The sequence below is a fragment of the Bos javanicus genome, chromosome 10 (genome assembly GCF_032452875.1).
Source record: "Bos javanicus breed banteng chromosome 10, ARS-OSU_banteng_1.0, whole genome shotgun sequence".
Classification (NCBI taxonomy): Eukaryota; Metazoa; Chordata; class Mammalia; order Artiodactyla; family Bovidae; genus Bos; species Bos javanicus.
The window spans coordinates 11,996,774-12,013,944 of NC_083877.1; the positions used below are offsets into that span (position 1 = coordinate 11,996,774).

A 17,171-nucleotide genomic window follows, 5' to 3' on the forward strand; every position below is an offset into this window, starting at 1 on the left:
ATCCAACCGCAACTGTGGAACATACGTGGGGGAGTGCAGAAGGCTCAGAGGTCATGAGATCATCTCACCCAGCTCCCTCGCTCCCTTGCAAGTGAGGTGACTCCAGGGGCTGGGGGTGCGGTAGGGGCTCCTTTTCAAGATGTAGTCACGTCCTGCCTTCCTGTCACAAATTCCCTGCCCTCAGGACATTCTGGAGTCCCTTAATAAATAGGGGCTTCATAACTCCTAGGGCTCCCCAGGTGGCACTAGTGGTAAAGAACCTGCCTGCCACTGCAGGAGAAATACGCCACATAAGCGACGCGGCTTCAATCCCTAAGTCGGGAAGATTCCCCTGGAGAAGGAAATAGCAATCCACTCCAGTGTTCTTGCCTGGAGAATCCCATGGATAGAGGAGCCTGGTGAGCTACAGTCCAAGGGGTCACAGAGTCCAACACGACTTAAGTGACTGAGCACACAGCACAACTCCTAGTTCTAAATGAATTTCTGAGGACTTTAATGCTGAGAGAAGTTTCTTTCCCCAAAGTGTTTATCTCTCATTTACACTAATAATTTTTAAAGCACCACCAAAGGAGCTGTTGTCAGAGTAAGTATAGGATGATGCTTCCGAAATGGTACCTGTATCCTTATTGGAGCAGGTTGTGGGGGAAGAGAGGTAAGAAGCTGTCATTCTGCCCTAGGCGAACCAGCTAAGATTCCCCCAGTCCCTCTGTGAGAAGAGGGTGTTCTGGAGACCCTGATCCCTTCCTGGAGTACTCAGCACAGGCACACAGGCACTGAATCTCTTGGTTCCAGTAGCTCCCAACCCATAACAAGGCACAGCTCACACACAGAGCACAGTCTATTAGTCCTATCTTCCAGATGGGAAAACTGAGGCTCAGAGATCCCACAGGCTTCTGACTTCAGGCCCTCGGTAGCATACCACTCATGCATGCTCAGTCTGAACTGTAGCCTGCCAGGTTTCTCTGTCCATGGGGATTCTCTAGGCAAGGATACTGGAGTGGGTTGCCATGTCCTCCTCCAGGGGATCTACCCAACCCAGGAATCAAACCCATATCTCTTTACATACTGAGCCACCTGGGAAGTCCTCAATAGCATAAGGCTACCCTTAATGGAGGACAACTGGAGCGGTGTCTTATCTTCCTTCGCACCTGAAGTTCTCCATGATCTTAGGCAAAACACTGAGCCCTCTCTGCCTCAGTTTCTTTACCTGTAAAATGGGGATAATAATAGGAGGTCTGGACTTCTCTGGTGGCTCAAATGGTAAAGAATCTGCCTGCAAAGCGGGAGACCTAGTTTGATTCCTGGGTCAGGAAGATCCCCTGGAGAAGGGAATGACAACCCACTCCAGTATTCTTGCCTGAAGAATCCCACGGACAGAGGAGCCTGGTAGGCTGCAGTCCATAGGGTTGTTAAGAGTCAGACACGACTGAGCGACTTCACTTTCACTTTTCACTTCCATGCATTGGAGAAGGAAATGGCAATCCACTCCACTGTTCTTGCCTGAAGAATCCCAGGGACGGGGGAGCCTGATGGGCTGCCGTCTATGGGGTCGCACAGAGTCGGACACGACTGAAGTGACTTAGCAGCAGCAGCATGTTGTGCCTACACTGCACTCCAAGCTGGAAACAGGAATGAACAACACAGGTCTCCACCCCCAAAAGGCTTCTTAGGGCTCAAGCTCTTAGAAGTGAAGTGACGTGAAGTGACGTTGCTCAGTCGTGTCCGACTTTTCGATCCCTACCAGGCTCCTCTCTCCATGGGATTCTCCAGGCAAGAGTACTGGAGTGGGTTGCCATTTCCTTCTCCAGAGGATGAAAGGGTGGTTTTACATCTCCACATGGCTACCTCTCCCTTAGATGCTCAGACCTTTCTGCACAGAAGAGGATCTGGTCAGAGAGTCCCCGCTGTTGCTGGAACTAGCCATGGGATAGTGGTTGGAATGTTTAGACAGTGGACAGGCTCCCCAAGGAGCAGCGCTGGCCTCCCAATGGCTGACAGGAGAGCGTCCGGCTGTCTCTCCAGCTCAGAAGCTCTGAGGGCGGGGTAAGAGACCAAAGGCTGAGGTGACTAACCACTGCGCAGCTGCCGCCCCCTCAGCCGTCTGACTTCAAATTCCTCCACCCGCTCAGAACTCCAAAATTGCTCAATCAGGAGGCTCAAACTACCACTGTACTAGGCGCCCCTGGTGGTACCCTGCCTGAAGTGTATGAATTGGGGGACAGGAAGGAGAGACACTGGAGGTGGGTTGTCAAATAAAATACAAGATGACCAGTTAAATTTGAATTTCAGATAAACAGCTAATAGTTATAAGTATGCCCCATACTTATATTGAGGCAGCCAGAATCTGTCTTCTGAGGCACTGTCCTTGGGGATCTCCATTTTTCCTTCCCAGACATCCCTGCTGTGTGACTTTTCTCCCTCCCACTCCCCTCAGTGACCAACTTCAAGTCTGGCCTCTCCCAACACCACCCCCCGCCACCCCTTAGGGACTGTCAGCGAGTTGCCTGCCCTGCACTCCTGACTTAGCCAGGGACCCCTTTTGCTTTCTCTGTTTGACACCCTAGGGCTTTGTGTAAGACCTCCTTGGAAGAAGAGATTCTGCTGATTAAGGAATAAATTCTAAAAGCCATTGGACCAAATAGCCATGACGTCCCCTTCCTGGTCTGACACTGGGATTAAATATCCCAGCCTGGACTGAGGGGCTGATGGACACCTAGGGGCTAAAGAGCTCTTTCCTTTTGGTGTCACAGGGACATTCCATCAAAGGCCTGCTGTGGGTGCTGCTTCACTGTGGGACCCCAAGGGTCCTCCCAGAGCCTTGGATTTCCTCAGAGGGCCTTTGGGGGTTCCACAAAAGCTTATTCAATTCTCATGAATGGGGAAAATAATCTAAGACTGCAGTCCCCATTTTCAAAAAGCAGAGAGCATCCAGACATCCCATTTTTCTCTGTGGAAAGTTGACCATAAGAAATGCTATAAATGTGAGCTTTAAATTATGTTTATACTAATAAAATTCTGTATTTATTTAGATATTGGGGGTCCATTAAGCAGTTACTTGAGGAAAGCATTCTGCTGCTAAAATTAATTTTCAGAAACACTGATTTGATTAACTTGGGCGAATCTCAGCCACCACAGATGGGAAGCCATCTGAGAAGGAAGAAGGAAGGAGAAGAAAATATGCATTTAGTGTCTCCTGTGGGTCAAGCCTTAGGCTAGATCTTTTACATATGTTATTTCTTTAATCCTCACAGTAATTCTCTGAGATAGCTATTTTTATGCCCATTTTACAGATAAGGAAACAAAAGTTCAGAGAGGTTAGGTGACTGCTTCAAAGGTGCACAGCCAGTAAGTGACAGAGCCAGGATTCAAACTCAGTTCTGATTGACACCAGGGCATCCCTTTTCCCAATATACCATGAGAGAGTCAGCAAACAAGACTAGTTTTCTTGTGTGGTTAAAAAACTGGTTTAGAACCCAGTATCACTAGGGAATTTTCCAAATGTCCAGCTTATCTGGAAAAGTACACTGAATGACGATCTGGAAGAATAACACTTCACGGAGGTGGATGTTCTGCAATGTTTGATTTTTTTTTTTTTTCAAGTCTCATCATACCTAATATTTTAGGGCAAATCAACTTCTCTCAGTTCTCTTAATTGGGTTAACCCCTAAGCCATCTGGGGTGTGCTGTAGAAGGGTACATTGCTGGAACCTAAAATATTTTGCCCATGGCCTGGGTTATGCTGATGGCTCCTCCCCTTGGCCCCCAGATGCGTGGTTCTGGTCAGGCCTGGACCTACCACAGTGTATGTGGGTGTGCAGGGGAGAGTCCAATGGGACACAGCCAGAGGAACGGGGAGGAGTGGGTGGGTCCTTACCTAAGTTGGGGTCATATTCGCTGATAAACCTCCTGGTCAGAAACTTCACGGTCAGGGCTGCAAGAAGTAGAAAGAAGTTGGCTTAGTATCCCCATTGTGTCTGGCTGCTGGACACTGGAGGCTGCTCCTCTCATTTTAGAGAAGACTTTTCTAGGTGATGTAACCCCTTTGCTCTCTTGGGGAATGTGGCTGGGGAGCTGGTTTGAGAGGCTCAGATGAAACCAGAAATATGGAGAACACGTCCTTCCCAGTTGCATTTTTGGGGGGGGAGACAGCAAGAAAAGAAATGAGAGGCAAGTCTAAGGGGTGTTTGTGTTTATGAAGACCCTAATTAAGGGGTCTGGACCCATGCAACCAGTTACCATAGGGTCAGCCTAGTGAGACTGAAACTGAAGAGAGACATCCCCTTCAGAGATGAGGCACAGAGATTCTGAAGTATGGGGGCATTTATCCCAGTCTTGGCTATAAGCCAAAGAGAGAGTACAAGTTGAGCTGATCAGTGGGTAATCTCTGGGAGGGTTAGGAACCCTCTGAGTCCCAAGTACACACACTCTAGTCCTTAGTCCTCAAGTCTCGCCTCTAAGGCCTCCACACTCATCATGCAAGTCTCACAGAACTTAAAACCCAGGGAAGTGGTTCCAGGTGGAATGCATTCACAAGACTGATTTTGTTCAGAACTTTAGCCACCTGGACTTCCCTGGTGGCTCAGATGGTAAAGCGTCTGCCTACAATGCGGGAGACCCGGGTTCAAACCCTGGGTCGAGAAGATCTCCTGGAGAAGGAAATGGCAACCCACTTCAGTATTCTTGCCTGGAAAATCCCATGGAGGGAGGAGCCTGGTAGGCTACAGTCCATGGGGTTGCAAAGAGTCGGACACGACTGAGCTATTTCACTTTAGCCACGTAAAGCCAAGAACCAGCCCACTACTATACTGGACTCTTAAAAAGAAGCACAATATTTTAAAGAAAATCCTTAAAATTCTATCCCAGGATTCCTAACAGTGTCAGTTTGCAAACTAATTATCCAGGGAACACATATTTTAACATTTAAATTCCTTCATTCATGTAGTCACTGGCTAATGTACCAGTGATTGAGCTGCAGATAACAGTTTGATTTTCTAAGGGACGAGGGGAAGTCTTTTCTGTAGGACAGCATGATTCAGAATCCCCACTCTGAGTCAGGGGGCTGGCTTTAAAAGTGGAAAGGAGGCCCCCGGTGACTCTCAAAGAAGGAAACTCATAGCGGAGTCCATGATGGCCATTCACTAATGGCTGTAACTGGAAAACTGACAGTGGAAGAGCCCCCTTGCCCTCCCACCTTCAGCTGCCTGGGACTGAGAGTGGCTAAGGCAAAGATCCTTTTTCTGGATCTTCGCCTACGGTGACACCCCTACCACCTGAGCTCCAGCTGGGTGATAGCTACCAGAAGTGATGAAGGCTGTTCAGTGTTGCTAGAAATGGCCTAAGTAGAAATCCAAGAGCTTTGTTCATCAACGCCATCCTCCCGAGGGAATCCCTGGATCCAACCAGGGCTGGACCCCAGCAGGCTCAGTCCAAGGCACCTGAGATTACAGTCCAACGTGTTTCCACAAAGTCAGGAGAAGGGTCTGGCTTGAAACAAATACATTTGAAAAGAATTCACACTTTGTTCCAGAATTCTAGGGCACTGAGGTGGGGAGTGGGGAGTGGCACTCTCCCCCTGGGAAATCCCCAAAGTCAGTATCACCTCCCTTCAGGAGTCTGGGGCCCCTTCACCCCTGCGACTAAGCTAATAGGGGCACGGGGCTGGGAATCAGTGCCTCACAGATCCCTTTGGGGCTGTCTGCTGGCCGGGAGGAGGAGATACAGGGTGGTACAGGGCACGGAGGAGACCAGCAGGGGACCGGAGACACGAGAGGAGACAGCTGGGATCACAGACAAGGAGGACACAGTCAGTGGGGAGACCCAGAGGGACAGACAGGCCAGGAACCCAAGACAGCTGAGACACGGAGGAGCTGGAAACAAAACAAGAGGGAGAACCAAGCAACAGAGAAACTGAGGCAAAGAGGGAAATCACGGTGTCTCAGCCAGCTCACCTGGGCGCAGAAAGCCCCTAAAGACAGTGGGAGAGCCTGCCTGCACACCCCGAGCTCCCGCTTCTCTCCACCGCTCCCCGTGTCTCCCGTACCCGCAGAACCCCTTCCCTTCCGCCCGCACCCCACTCACCGGACTTGCCCGCCCCGCGGCGCCCCAGAATGGCCAAGTTGACCTCGAGGGGCGCGCTCTGCGGCCCGCCGCCCGCGCGGGGCTTCCCGAACACCGAGGCCATGGCGACGCTGCGGAGAGAGACGCGGGTCCCGCCTCAGGGCCCCGAGCAGCGTGCCAGCCCGTCGGGGCCTCGGGAGCGAGTGGCGGGCCCCCTGGCACTCGCGGGCCCGGCGGCGTCGGCGTCCGCTTCCCGGGCCCGGCGCCCAGCGGGCGGCGTTCCCGCGGCCCCGCCAGACCCGGCGGGGAGGAGGGGCCAGGGCGGGGGGTGCCGGCGGGCGGGGCCGCCCCGAGCGCCGCCGACTCCTTGTAAGGGCCGAGGAGACCCCTGCGGGGCGCGCTCACCCAGCTCCCCGCCTGCCGCGCGCCCCACGGCTGCGCTGGGCCTCGAAGGTTAGGAGCCGCCACCGCCCGCAGCGCCCCCCAGGACCCGACGGGAAAGGGCAAGGACCAGAGAGAGGGAAGAACGGGGTATAGGGACTGGGGGGAAGGATGTTTCCAGCCTGGTCTGAATCTCCAGTCAGTCCTTTCCCATCAGCAAGAAGATCCACCCCTCCCTTTGTCTAACCCATCGGCCCCGCCTCCTCCTCCAGGAAGCCTACCGGGTTCAACTCCAAGCCATGTGCTTTCTCTGGATCGCAAGCCCCCCCAGCCTTTGCGCTCAACTTCCCCAACCACATTACCCTCCCCTTCGATGTGGGACCTGCAGAACCCATAAAGGACCCTGGCTTCTGGGAAGGGGGCGAGGGAAGATCTCCTTACTAAGATTTCATGGCCAACCTGGGCCCAGCTTCAAGAGACCTAACCCAACCGGGATTACGGTTTTCTTCCTGATGGGAGCTTATGAGTGGCCTAGCATGCAAAAGGGGCATTTATTGGTTCTAAAACTTGGCACTCCCTCTTGCTTACGATTCTGGGACTGATGAATGAACCTGGCAGGGATCACCTGTCATTGCCCTTGAAACCCAGGGGGAAATCTGGACCTGCTGGAGAAAGGGCAAAGGACCAACATGAGGAATCTGGACATTTAGGATCTAGTGCTAGATCTTAAATGGGTGACCTTAGGCAAGTCATCTCACTTCTTTGGGCTTTGGTGACCCCATCTATGGGCTTCTCTGGTAGCTTAGTGGTAAAGAATCTGCCCGCAATGCCGGAGTCTCAGCAGTTAGATCCCTGGGTTGGGAAGATTCCCTGGAGGAGTGCATGGCAACCCACTCCAGTAGTCTTGCCTGGAGAATCTCAAGGACAGAGGAGCCTGGTGGGCTACAGTCCATAGGGTTGCAAAGAGTCAGACACGACCTAAGTGACTCACACTCACACTCACACACACACACACACACATTCCCATCTATAATGCTAAAGGAAGGCAGAAATGAATCCAAAATTCCATGAGTGGTTTAGGCCCAAGGGAGAGTGACAAAAATCCACCCTGGGTTCCAGGTCTAAGTACTTTCTAGAACCCTTTGGGATCTCTCTTTTGAAATACACCCCAGACCAGAGTGGGGAAAGATGTGGGCATCTCAAGAGACTTCTCACTGCAATCTGTCCCCCTCCAACCCCCACCTTAACCCCCCTATCCTCCCACAGCTAATCTACCCACCTACGCACAAAAGAAACCAGGAAAGTCCAGGTCAGCAGATGGAGGGACTGGAGTCAGAGCCTGATGGTAATAACTTCTCAACCAAGAGAGAAAATTATTTTCCAGGACAGGACATAAACAACTCAGCCTAATTGTTTCTGGGAGATCATGGTAAAGCAGCTGTGTTATGAAGACTCTAAGGTGTTGGGAGGAATTTGTTTAGATTACACCCACAGGCCAGAATCGCTCACACAGCTAGTGGCCTTTGAGTTGTAGAAGGAGAAAAAGTGGGAGGCAAGTTCTGGCCACATCCCTGGGCTGGCCCGAGTCCAGGGAGGACAGACTTGTTCTGGGTGGGGCTATGGGGAGACTCGGTCTCACGGGAGGACTGCTGGAGAGAGGGCAAGCTGTGGACCCCCAGAGGCACAACAGGGAATAAACTTTGGCTCTGCTACTTCTCTACGTATGGGATTTTGGAGGAATTACTTTCCTTATCTTTAAGACTCAGACCAACTAGTAGATGAGAGCTTCAAGGTGGCAGGTTCCAGCTCAGTGATTTTGTGAACTCTAACCACCTGAGCTGTCCATAGTTAGAAGGGACTACTGTCTTTGGAGGAAATGAACCTCCTGACACTAAAGGCAAATGGGGGTGAGATTTCAAGGTGTTATAAGGCAGGGGTCCCCAACCTCTGGGATCTAATGCCTGATGATCTGACGTGGAGCTGATGTAATCATAATAGAAATAAACTGCACAATAAATGTAGTACATTTGAATCATCCTAAAACCATCCCCACCCCCGGGTCTGTGGAAAAAAATTGTCTTCCACAAAACTGGTCCCTGATGCCAAAAATATTGGGGACTGCTGTTGTAAGAAGATACCACAATGATTTGCAAGATGGGATGAGATGATCCTTAATCACCTTCTAGTTCAGAGATTATTTGAACTGGTTGCCAGCTGGTTGCTCAGGCCCTCAGCAATGACTGCTAAGTCTGCCCCTCCTATGAAGTTTAGGAGGAAAACAGTTACCCACCTCACAGCTGCAACCACTCCCATTCTCCATCCTCAGCCTCTTCGTCTGTGGGCTGCTTGTCCAGCACCCAGAAGTGCCCACTTGGACCAGAAAGGCCCTTGGAATCATCATTTACTGTCAAACCATGGAATAAGCTGGGCCTCAGTTCATTATCTTTTTTTTTTTTTTTTAAGAACATTACTCTCTGTATGTTTTTTCTCACACATCAGTATTTTCTCAAACACTACCAGCAGTTCCAAAATCTATCCAAAAATACAGTCAAGGGACTTCCCTGGTGGTCCAGTGGCCAAGACTCTGCACTTCCACTGCCCGGAGGCACATGTTCGATCCCTGATTGAGGAACTAGAGTGTGACATCTCGTGGCCAAAACAAAACAACCAAACAAAACAAAACAACCAAAAATACCGTCAAGTAATTATGGAAATTTGACACAGGAAATACGAAGTACTGGATCCAACCTATCAGGTTGAAATATAAAAATTTCAACATTTTCCACGTATGTCATTCCCTGGAGGGTAGAATTTATTGAATAGGAATATTCACTATTTGTATATGCAAATACCATCACCAAATTATTAACCAATTAAGTAATTATCTTGGGGATTTTGTAAAAATCTATGAACAGTGTTGAACTAAAAGGACTCTTTGAGTTAAAGGATTTGAAATACACGTGTTTGGAAATCAATGAGAAATTATCATTGATTTTCAGATGGCCTTCTTGGTCTATTTTTCAAAGACCCCAAAACTCATTTAGAATTCCCAGAGCTGCAATATAATTAAATATCTATTAGACTAAGCCAATATGTTAATAATCTCCTATAATTATTCACAATACACTTTCTGTTTTTATCCATCTGTTCCTTATTATCATCCTAAGAGATGGTTATCACACCCATTTCATAGTGGAAGAATTACAGAAACACCTCATCTTTAAAACAGGGATAATATTAAGTATTAGATGAGATAACATGAGAATGTTCCACCCAGAGCTTGGCCCATAGCCCCAAACAGCAAATGATAGCTTCCTGAACTCACCCAGAACACAAATAGCTCACACTTCTTACCCAACTACCAAGAAGTCAAAACTGTATAATGACCAGAAGTTTGGGCACTTTAGGTCAAGAGAGAGGTGATTCTACTAGAACTAGTATCCAACCCCTCCTTATCACCTTTGAGGCTCTTATAAGGGGCCCTCGGGCACTCAAAATGCAGAGGATTTGGCTCCTCGCCCAGCAATGGGCTCAAGAGATGCTCAGTAGATGTCTCCAGAGTGCATGAGTCCCATCTAGACAGGTCTGGACAGGTAGGACTAAGTCTTGCCCTTGCTACTCACCACCCCGCCCCCCCTGCCCCAGAAGCCATTCCATATATAAAGCTAACATTTTTGGCTCCCTTTGAGATGTCACTGCAGTCCCTGGAGGCACAATATGATAACCTCTTCTGTGATTTTTCAATTATAAAGTCAAATGTGAAAACTGAACAAAACCTTAGAAGTCAGATACAAGCTCCACTTTACAGACAAAGAACTGAGGTCTGGACAACTTGGGTAGCTTTTGCAAGTCAGAGATAATACCAGCAGCAAAACCCAGTAGGAATCCTGACTCCTAGTACAGTGCTCTTCTTCAGGTACAGGCAAGCACATCACTACCCTGTGTGCAGAAACATCACTATGGGTGGGAAAGGCCAGGAGTCACTCAGGCAGGAAGGCCATGAGGATACAACTGGAAACGACTTCAGTCTCATACGGTTCAACCCCTTCATTTATAGTGGAGGATCAAAAGGAATTGCCCAGCACAGGAGCTGAGCCCAGTCCTCCACCAGCCTGCAGGATCTCCTGGGTCAGGGGTTGTGTCTCCTCCACCAGACTGGGGACTCGTCCTCAAGTTAGGGCCCAGTCACTGCAGAGAAAGAGATAAACAAGGCAGGGTGCGCTCTGGAAAAGCTCAGAGTCTGACACGGAGCCCCATTCCTTGCTCCCACCCCCAACCTCACAAAGTAGAGAGGGAGGTTGGTGTGGGGTCGTGCAGGGCCTGGGAATTCCGTGGGCTGTCCACAGCCATGACAGTTCCTTGTCCTCTCCAAGTCCCAAAGGGACATTTGTCTGGGTGGAGGAAACTCCCACCAGCTGCAGAAAACACCCCACTGGGGCCTCGGGCACAGAGCCAGAGTGCAGATCCTGGATCTAGTCTCAGAATCAAGACCCCCCACCTTGGGTGACCTCCTCCTCACTTCCCTTCTTGGCTGTAAGGGTGGGGGTTGGGTGTGTGTGCTAGTGCCAACTCACTGGACCGGGGCTGGACTTGTGGAAAAACTGGGCTTGTGGGCAAACTTCAGCCTGGAGGGGCTTGTGCTCTCCGGAGAGGTACAAGTGGGGTTCCGCCTGTCTGCCAGTTACTAGGTGCCAGGAATCAGCCATTTGGGGAGGGAACTGTGATCCTTTGTTTGAGCCTGGCAGGAGGCAGCAGTTACCCTTCCCAAAGACAAGGCTACTGCAGGTGAGGAGGGGCAGTTGGGCCGGGGCCTGGAGTCAAGTGGACAGGCTTCAATCCATCCCACATCTTCAATCATAACCAAGCAAAGTCCCATTCCATCTCTAGGCCTCCCTTTCCTCATCCATGAAATGGGAACAGAGACATTCTCCCTGTCCTTGAGGCCACCAGCAAGGTCAGAGTCAGGCCTGGGCACTGCAGAGCCCACTTTCCTTTAAGAGGGGGACTGTCATGCCTATAGCCAACATCTAGCCCCAGGGAAGGAGAAAAGCTGACAAAGGGCCTGGTATGGTATCCATGGGGACTCTGGCCCACCCCTTCTATCTCCTCCTCCTCTTCCTGTCAGGTCTCTGGGGCAGAGAGTCTTGGCTATTTCTGGCTGCTGCCTCCAGGCTTCAGGCTTCCCAGGCTCACACAAGTGGTCCCCACACCCCAGCCCTGCTTTGATGGGATGAACTGGCTAAGAGTTCCCTGGCAAGAAAGGCACACTCGTGTTGGATCTACAGATTGATACGTGAGGATCTATGCATGCGTGTGTCTTGGGGGGAGGGAAGCTCCCCAGCTCCCCTCCCAACTACAGCTTTATCACTATGAGCCACTGAGCCACTCCATCTTCCTGAAGACTTGCAGCTGAAAATACATCAGATGTATCAGGGGAAGATACATCCTACACAGGGCTGGGCCTCAGTTAACCCACTTGTAGCACAAAGTAGCAGAGAAGTTAACCACTAAGCTCCCTCTGGCTGACATTTTAGAACCCAGAGTCTTAGCTGGTAACCCAGGAAAGTTCCAGGTAAGATGGATAGCAGGAGGCCTGGGGTTCTCTGCTACCAGCTACGCAACCCTGGGCAATTCCCTTTCTGAGGTTTCCCTGGTGGCTCAGGTGGTAAAGAATCTGCCTGCAATGCAGGAGACCCGAGTTGGATCCCTGGGTCAGGAAGATCCCTTTCAGAAGGAAATGGCAACCCACTCCAGTATTCTTGCCTGGAGAATTCCATGAACAGAGGAGTTTGATGGGCTATAGTCCAGGCTGTTGTTGCAAAGGGTCGGACACCACTCAGCAACTAACACTTTCACTTTCACACTATAAATGAAGGGGTTGAATCATAGGAGACCGAAATTCCTTCCAACTGTGACCTCCTGGCACAAAGTGACTGCCCAGCATTTGTAGCACAGAGAGGACAGAGAGTACAACGGTTAGGGGTGTAGGCTCTGGGGTCACACTGGGTGCACTCCAGTCCTAGCTGTGCTGCTCTCTGGCCACGTCACCTCGGCCAGGTGAGCAAACCTCTTGGTGACTCTATCTCCTCATCTATGAGTTTAATAATATTTGACTCATGCATGCTATAAGCAATAAGTGGATAACATCTATCAACTGAGGGAAAATAACAGTATCTACTCATCAGATTGTTGTAAGGATTATAGAAGTTAAAGTACTCACAAAAAGGCCTGCAGTGCAGTTTAAGGCTTCACTTAAACAGGAGAAACCTGTCCCCTTCCCATCCACAGACATAGAGTCCCCTAAGCAGCGCCACTTTTTTTTCCCCCAAGATCTGAGCTATACAGCAATGGATGAGTAGGGAGTACCCAGTAGGGAATAGACATCAGCTTCCCATTCCCATCCCCAGAGACTACTTCCACACTCAAGGGACTTACTGAACGTTCACCCATTACCCATCCATTTTACAGAGTAGGAAATCAAGGCTCAAAAAGAGACTGGACTAGCTGGATTCAGGGGCAGAGGCCCAAGGCAAAGGAGAATCTGCCCTGGACCCCAGCCTGGTCCTGGACAGACTCTACCTCTGTCTGTCTGTCTGGTGCCCAAATACCCCTGCCCCACCAACCAAGGCGTGGGCCAGGTATTAACCTCGTCCTGGCACTTTCCCAGCTGAATGACCTTGAAAAGCCATATAAATTCTCTGACCTTCATTCTGAACACTTTAGATATTGTCCAAATACCATGCAATAGTTGTTAATTATTGGCCCCATTTTGAGGAAGCAGAGGGTCAGAGTTAGGGTATCTGCACTAGGGGTTACAGCTGATTTAGTGCAGGTTAAATGGGATATCTTTGTAAACTGTCCTCACGGTGCCCTAAGGCCCGTAGGTGCACACTATATGGTCACTATTATTATTATTATTTATCACACGGAAGTGAGTGACCCGGCAGGTGTCCAGATGCCCTCCGGGCCCTCGGCCATCCAGCCCGCTGGCCACCACATCACATGAGCCCTACTATCTTTAGCCAGGGAGATATTTATATCCCCCGGGGGAAGTTTCTGTCGCTGCGGGGGAGCCCCACTGTGGGTGGCCGCTGCGTCCAGGCCCCCGGAGGTGGCCTCTGCCCCTCGAGCCCGCCATGCCGCAGGGCCCAGAGACCCTGGTGCAGGTGTGGGTGGGCAGCCAACTCTTCCAGGCAGACCGGGCCCTGCTAGTGGAGCACTGCGGCTTCTTCCGCGGCCTCTTTCGCTCGGGCATGCGGGAGGCGCGCGCTGCAGAGGTGCACCTGGGCGCGCTGAGCCCGGACGGCTTCCACACCACGCTGCGGGTGCTGCGCGGAGAGCGTCCAGCGCTGGCGGCTGCCGACGAGCTGCTGCAGGCCGTGGAGTGCGCCGCCTTCCTGCAGGCGCCGGCGCTGGCGCGCTTCCTAGAGCACAGCCTCACGTCGGAGAACTGCGCGCTGCTGTGCGACGCGGCCGCAGCCTTCGGCCTGCACGACGTCTTCCACAGCGCCGCGCTCTTCATCCGCGACGGCGCCCGCGAGCTGGCGGCCGAGCTGGCGCTGCCCGAGGCCCGCACCTACGTGGCGGAGCTGCGGCCCAGCAGCTACGTGGCCGTGAGCACACATGCGCCGGCGCCCGGCTTCCTGGAGGACCCTTCGCGCACCATGTGCTACCTGGATGAGGAGGAGGACACCTGGCGCACGCTGGCCGCGCTGCCCCTGGAGGCCAGCACGCTCCTGGCCGGCGTGGCCACGCTGGGCAACAAGCTCTACATTGTGGGCGGTGTGCGGGGCCCCAACAAGGAGGTGGTGGACCTGGGCTTCTGCTACGACCCCGACGGCGGAACGTGGCGCGAGTTCCCCAGCCCCCACCAGCCGCGCTACGACACGGCGCTGGCCGGCTTCGAGGGCCACCTCTACGCCATTGGGGGGGAGTTCCAGAGGACAGCTATGAGCTCAGTGGAGCGCTACGACCCGGCCTCGGGCTGCTGGAGCTTCATGGCCGACTTGCCGCAGCCAGCTGCCGGCGTACCCTGCGCACACGCCCGCGGCCGCCTCTTCGTGTGTCTGTGGCAGCCGGCAGACACGACGGCCGTAGTGGAGTACGCTGTGCGGGCTGATGAGTGGCTTCCCGTGGCCGAGCTGCGGCGCCCGCAGAGCTATGGCCACTGCATGGTGGCCCACCGCGACAGTCTCTACGTGGTGCGTAACGGACCTAAGGATGACTTCCTGCACTGCGCCATCGACTGCCTCAACCTAGCCACGGGCCAGTGGACAGCGCTGCCCGGCCAGTTCGTCAACAGCAAAGGCGCGCTCTTCACTGCCGTGGTGCGCGGCGACACCGTCTATACAGTCAACCGCGTGTTCACCCTGCTCTATGCCATCGAGGGCGGCTCCTGGCGGCTGCTTAGGGAGAAGGCCGGCTTCCCACGGCCCGGTTCCTTGCAGACCTTTCTCCTGAGGCTGCCTCCCGGTGCCCAGGGGCCTGTGGCCTCGACAACACCAGAACTGTGATCCTTAGGCTGGACTTCCGGACTAGATGCCCAGAGTCTTCTGTGAGCTATGGCTGAGTCTATGAGAGTGACCTTAGGAGCTGCCGGGAACTTCAGGCCCTGGTTGAGATGTCCAGGGTCTTGTGACTTCTGGTTGTGTGAAGGTATCCAAGAATCTCAGGAAGCATCGACTCGGGATCTCAGCCCTCAAATTACTTGGGCTCTCTTGAGAGCTGGTGGGTCACAATGTCAGTGGAAGGGATGGGGGATAGGATTTCAGTAATCCAGGCTTGTGTGTGAAAGGGCCAGTAATTGAGGACTGGCTGGGAGTGGGTTAAGTGATGTTAATGAAACTGCCAGTCAAGTAAGAATTAGGCACCTACTGTGTACTCAGCACGGCACTGGGCCTAATGTGATTGTAGTTACCAGACAGGGTTTCAAAAGCTTAGAGTCTAGCCCAGAACAACAAAGGGTTTACATGCACTTGTCTTGATCCACAGAGGGCTGAAGGCAACTTAGAAAAACAAATAACAAGAAACAAACCCTGCAATATAATCAAAGTACTGAAGCAATCAGGACAAAGGGAAAATAGGGAGAAGGAAAATATGTTATTCCAGGCAGGAGGGTAGTAAATAAACTGTATTAAGACTGACAGGATAATTAGCTGCTGAAGGGGGAGATTCAGAAGAGGAGAGACAGGGAAAGCTGGGCAGATGGGAAGAGTCTGTGAGCCCTGCCTTTGAGGCAGAGCAGCTGTAGATGGAGGCCTCTGGGGAGGCTTCGAGACTGGCCTGGCCTGTGGAGAGAGAAACTGAGCTGCACCTGGCGGGAGACCTGTGAGGGAGAACGGGATTCCCCGCACCATTTAATGGGATGTGGGCCCACAGGAGATAACCCAGTCGGAGGTCTCTTACCCACTGCCTTTTCTGTCATCACCCCAGGGGCAGTGGACTGTTAATTTTCATGACTTCAGGTTACTCAAAGTATGAGCCCAATTTAGAGCAGGTCTGATGGCGGCTCTGCTGGTAAAGAATCCGCCTGCCAAAGCAGAAGACATGGGTTCAATCCCTGGGTCAGGAAGATTCCCTGGAGAAGGAAATGGCAACCCACTTCAGTATTCTTGCTTGGGAAATCCCATGGACAGAGGAGCCTGGTGAGCTACAGTCCATAGGGTTGCAAGAGTCAGATAGGACTTAGTAAATAAACAAACAGCCTCCATTGCTGCCATTCACTGAACCTGGAATGCCTTTCTGTCTCTCTGTTGCCTCTGTACCTACCTCCTCTGTGCAGGGTTGGCTGTTCCCAACCTTGACTGCCTGCATTGCTCATTGGACCCCTGGCTGACATCATTGTCTGTGTGTGTATGTGCACATTCGTGCAGCTGTGCACATATGCAGATAGCAAGAACAGAGATCTTATGGTGCTGTCAGCTGAGCTGGGGCACTTTCCTACCTGCAGAATCAAATGATGAGGTCCTACAAATGAACATATCTATGAAACAGAAGCAGGCTCACAGACATAGAGAACAGGCTTGGGGTTGCCAAGGAGGAGGAGGGTTTGGGAGGGAAGGATTGAAAGTCTGGGTTTAGTAGATACAAACTGTTACATACAAAATGGATAAGCAACAAGGTCATACTTATGTATAGCACAGAGAATTATATCCAATATCCTGTGATAAACCATAATGGAAAAGAATAAGAAAATATATATATATATAGAGAGAGAGACATATATATATGAGTCACTTTGCTGTACACCAGAAATTAACACCATATTGTAAATATTTCAATAAAAATTTTTTTAAAAAAGAAAAACACGAGGTCCTAAAAGACCCCAGGCTATATCAACCACTAGTTAGGGATCTGGTGCTGACCTCTGGTGTTAGGACTCTTATCTCTCCTTTAGCATACCCCTACGCTGGTCTCTGGTCAGATGCCCAACTCATTCATCCAGCTGCTCCATGCCCCTGGGCAGACTTCTTTGAGTGGTCCTAAATGGTCTCCATCCTCCAAGATGCAAGGCCTGTGGGAAATCCTGGCCTTGTCACAAATGGCGAGTATGGCATCAGCCAGACACCTCCTGGGCATGGAACCTAGTGTCTGGGTTGCCCCTTGCTGCCTTTCCCCTGAACTATGTTCCAAACCCTGGAGAATGCAGACCTAGAAGCGTGGGACCTTTCAGGCCTGCATTAATGTAATCTGATGAGTCACAATAATAAATCCTGACTTTTATATCCTGTGAA

The 17,171-nt window shown here is 51.5% G+C and overlaps 2 protein-coding genes across 2 annotated transcripts in view; one reads left to right on the forward strand and one right to left on the reverse strand.

Annotated features, from left to right (window-relative positions):
- The window catches only part of RASL12 (RAS like family 12), a 17,079-nt gene extending 10,742 nt beyond the window's left edge, over window positions 1-6,337 (reverse strand). The window contains exons 1-2 of the mRNA XM_061430084.1: window positions 6,079-6,337; window positions 3,875-3,931 (exon numbers count right to left, since the gene is read on the reverse strand). Coding sequence (XP_061286068.1) covers window positions 3,875-3,931; window positions 6,079-6,181 — 160 coding nt within the window. The 5' untranslated portion in view covers window positions 6,182-6,337. The remainder of the gene's footprint in view (window positions 1-3,874; window positions 3,932-6,078) is intronic.
- Window positions 6,338-13,270: 6,933 nt separating this feature from the next.
- KBTBD13 (kelch repeat and BTB domain containing 13) lies at window positions 13,271-17,171 on the forward strand. Its single transcript, XM_061430087.1, has one exon. It carries the CDS (start codon window positions 13,575-13,577, stop codon window positions 14,949-14,951), a length of 1,377 nt encoding a protein of 458 aa, XP_061286071.1. The 5' UTR covers window positions 13,271-13,574; the 3' UTR covers window positions 14,952-17,171.

Excerpts from the sequence above, each read along its gene's own strand:
- KBTBD13 (XM_061430087.1), top strand. The coding sequence starts at position 13,575 with ATGCCGCAGGGCCCAGAGACCCTGGTGCAGGTGTGGGTGGGCAGCCAA.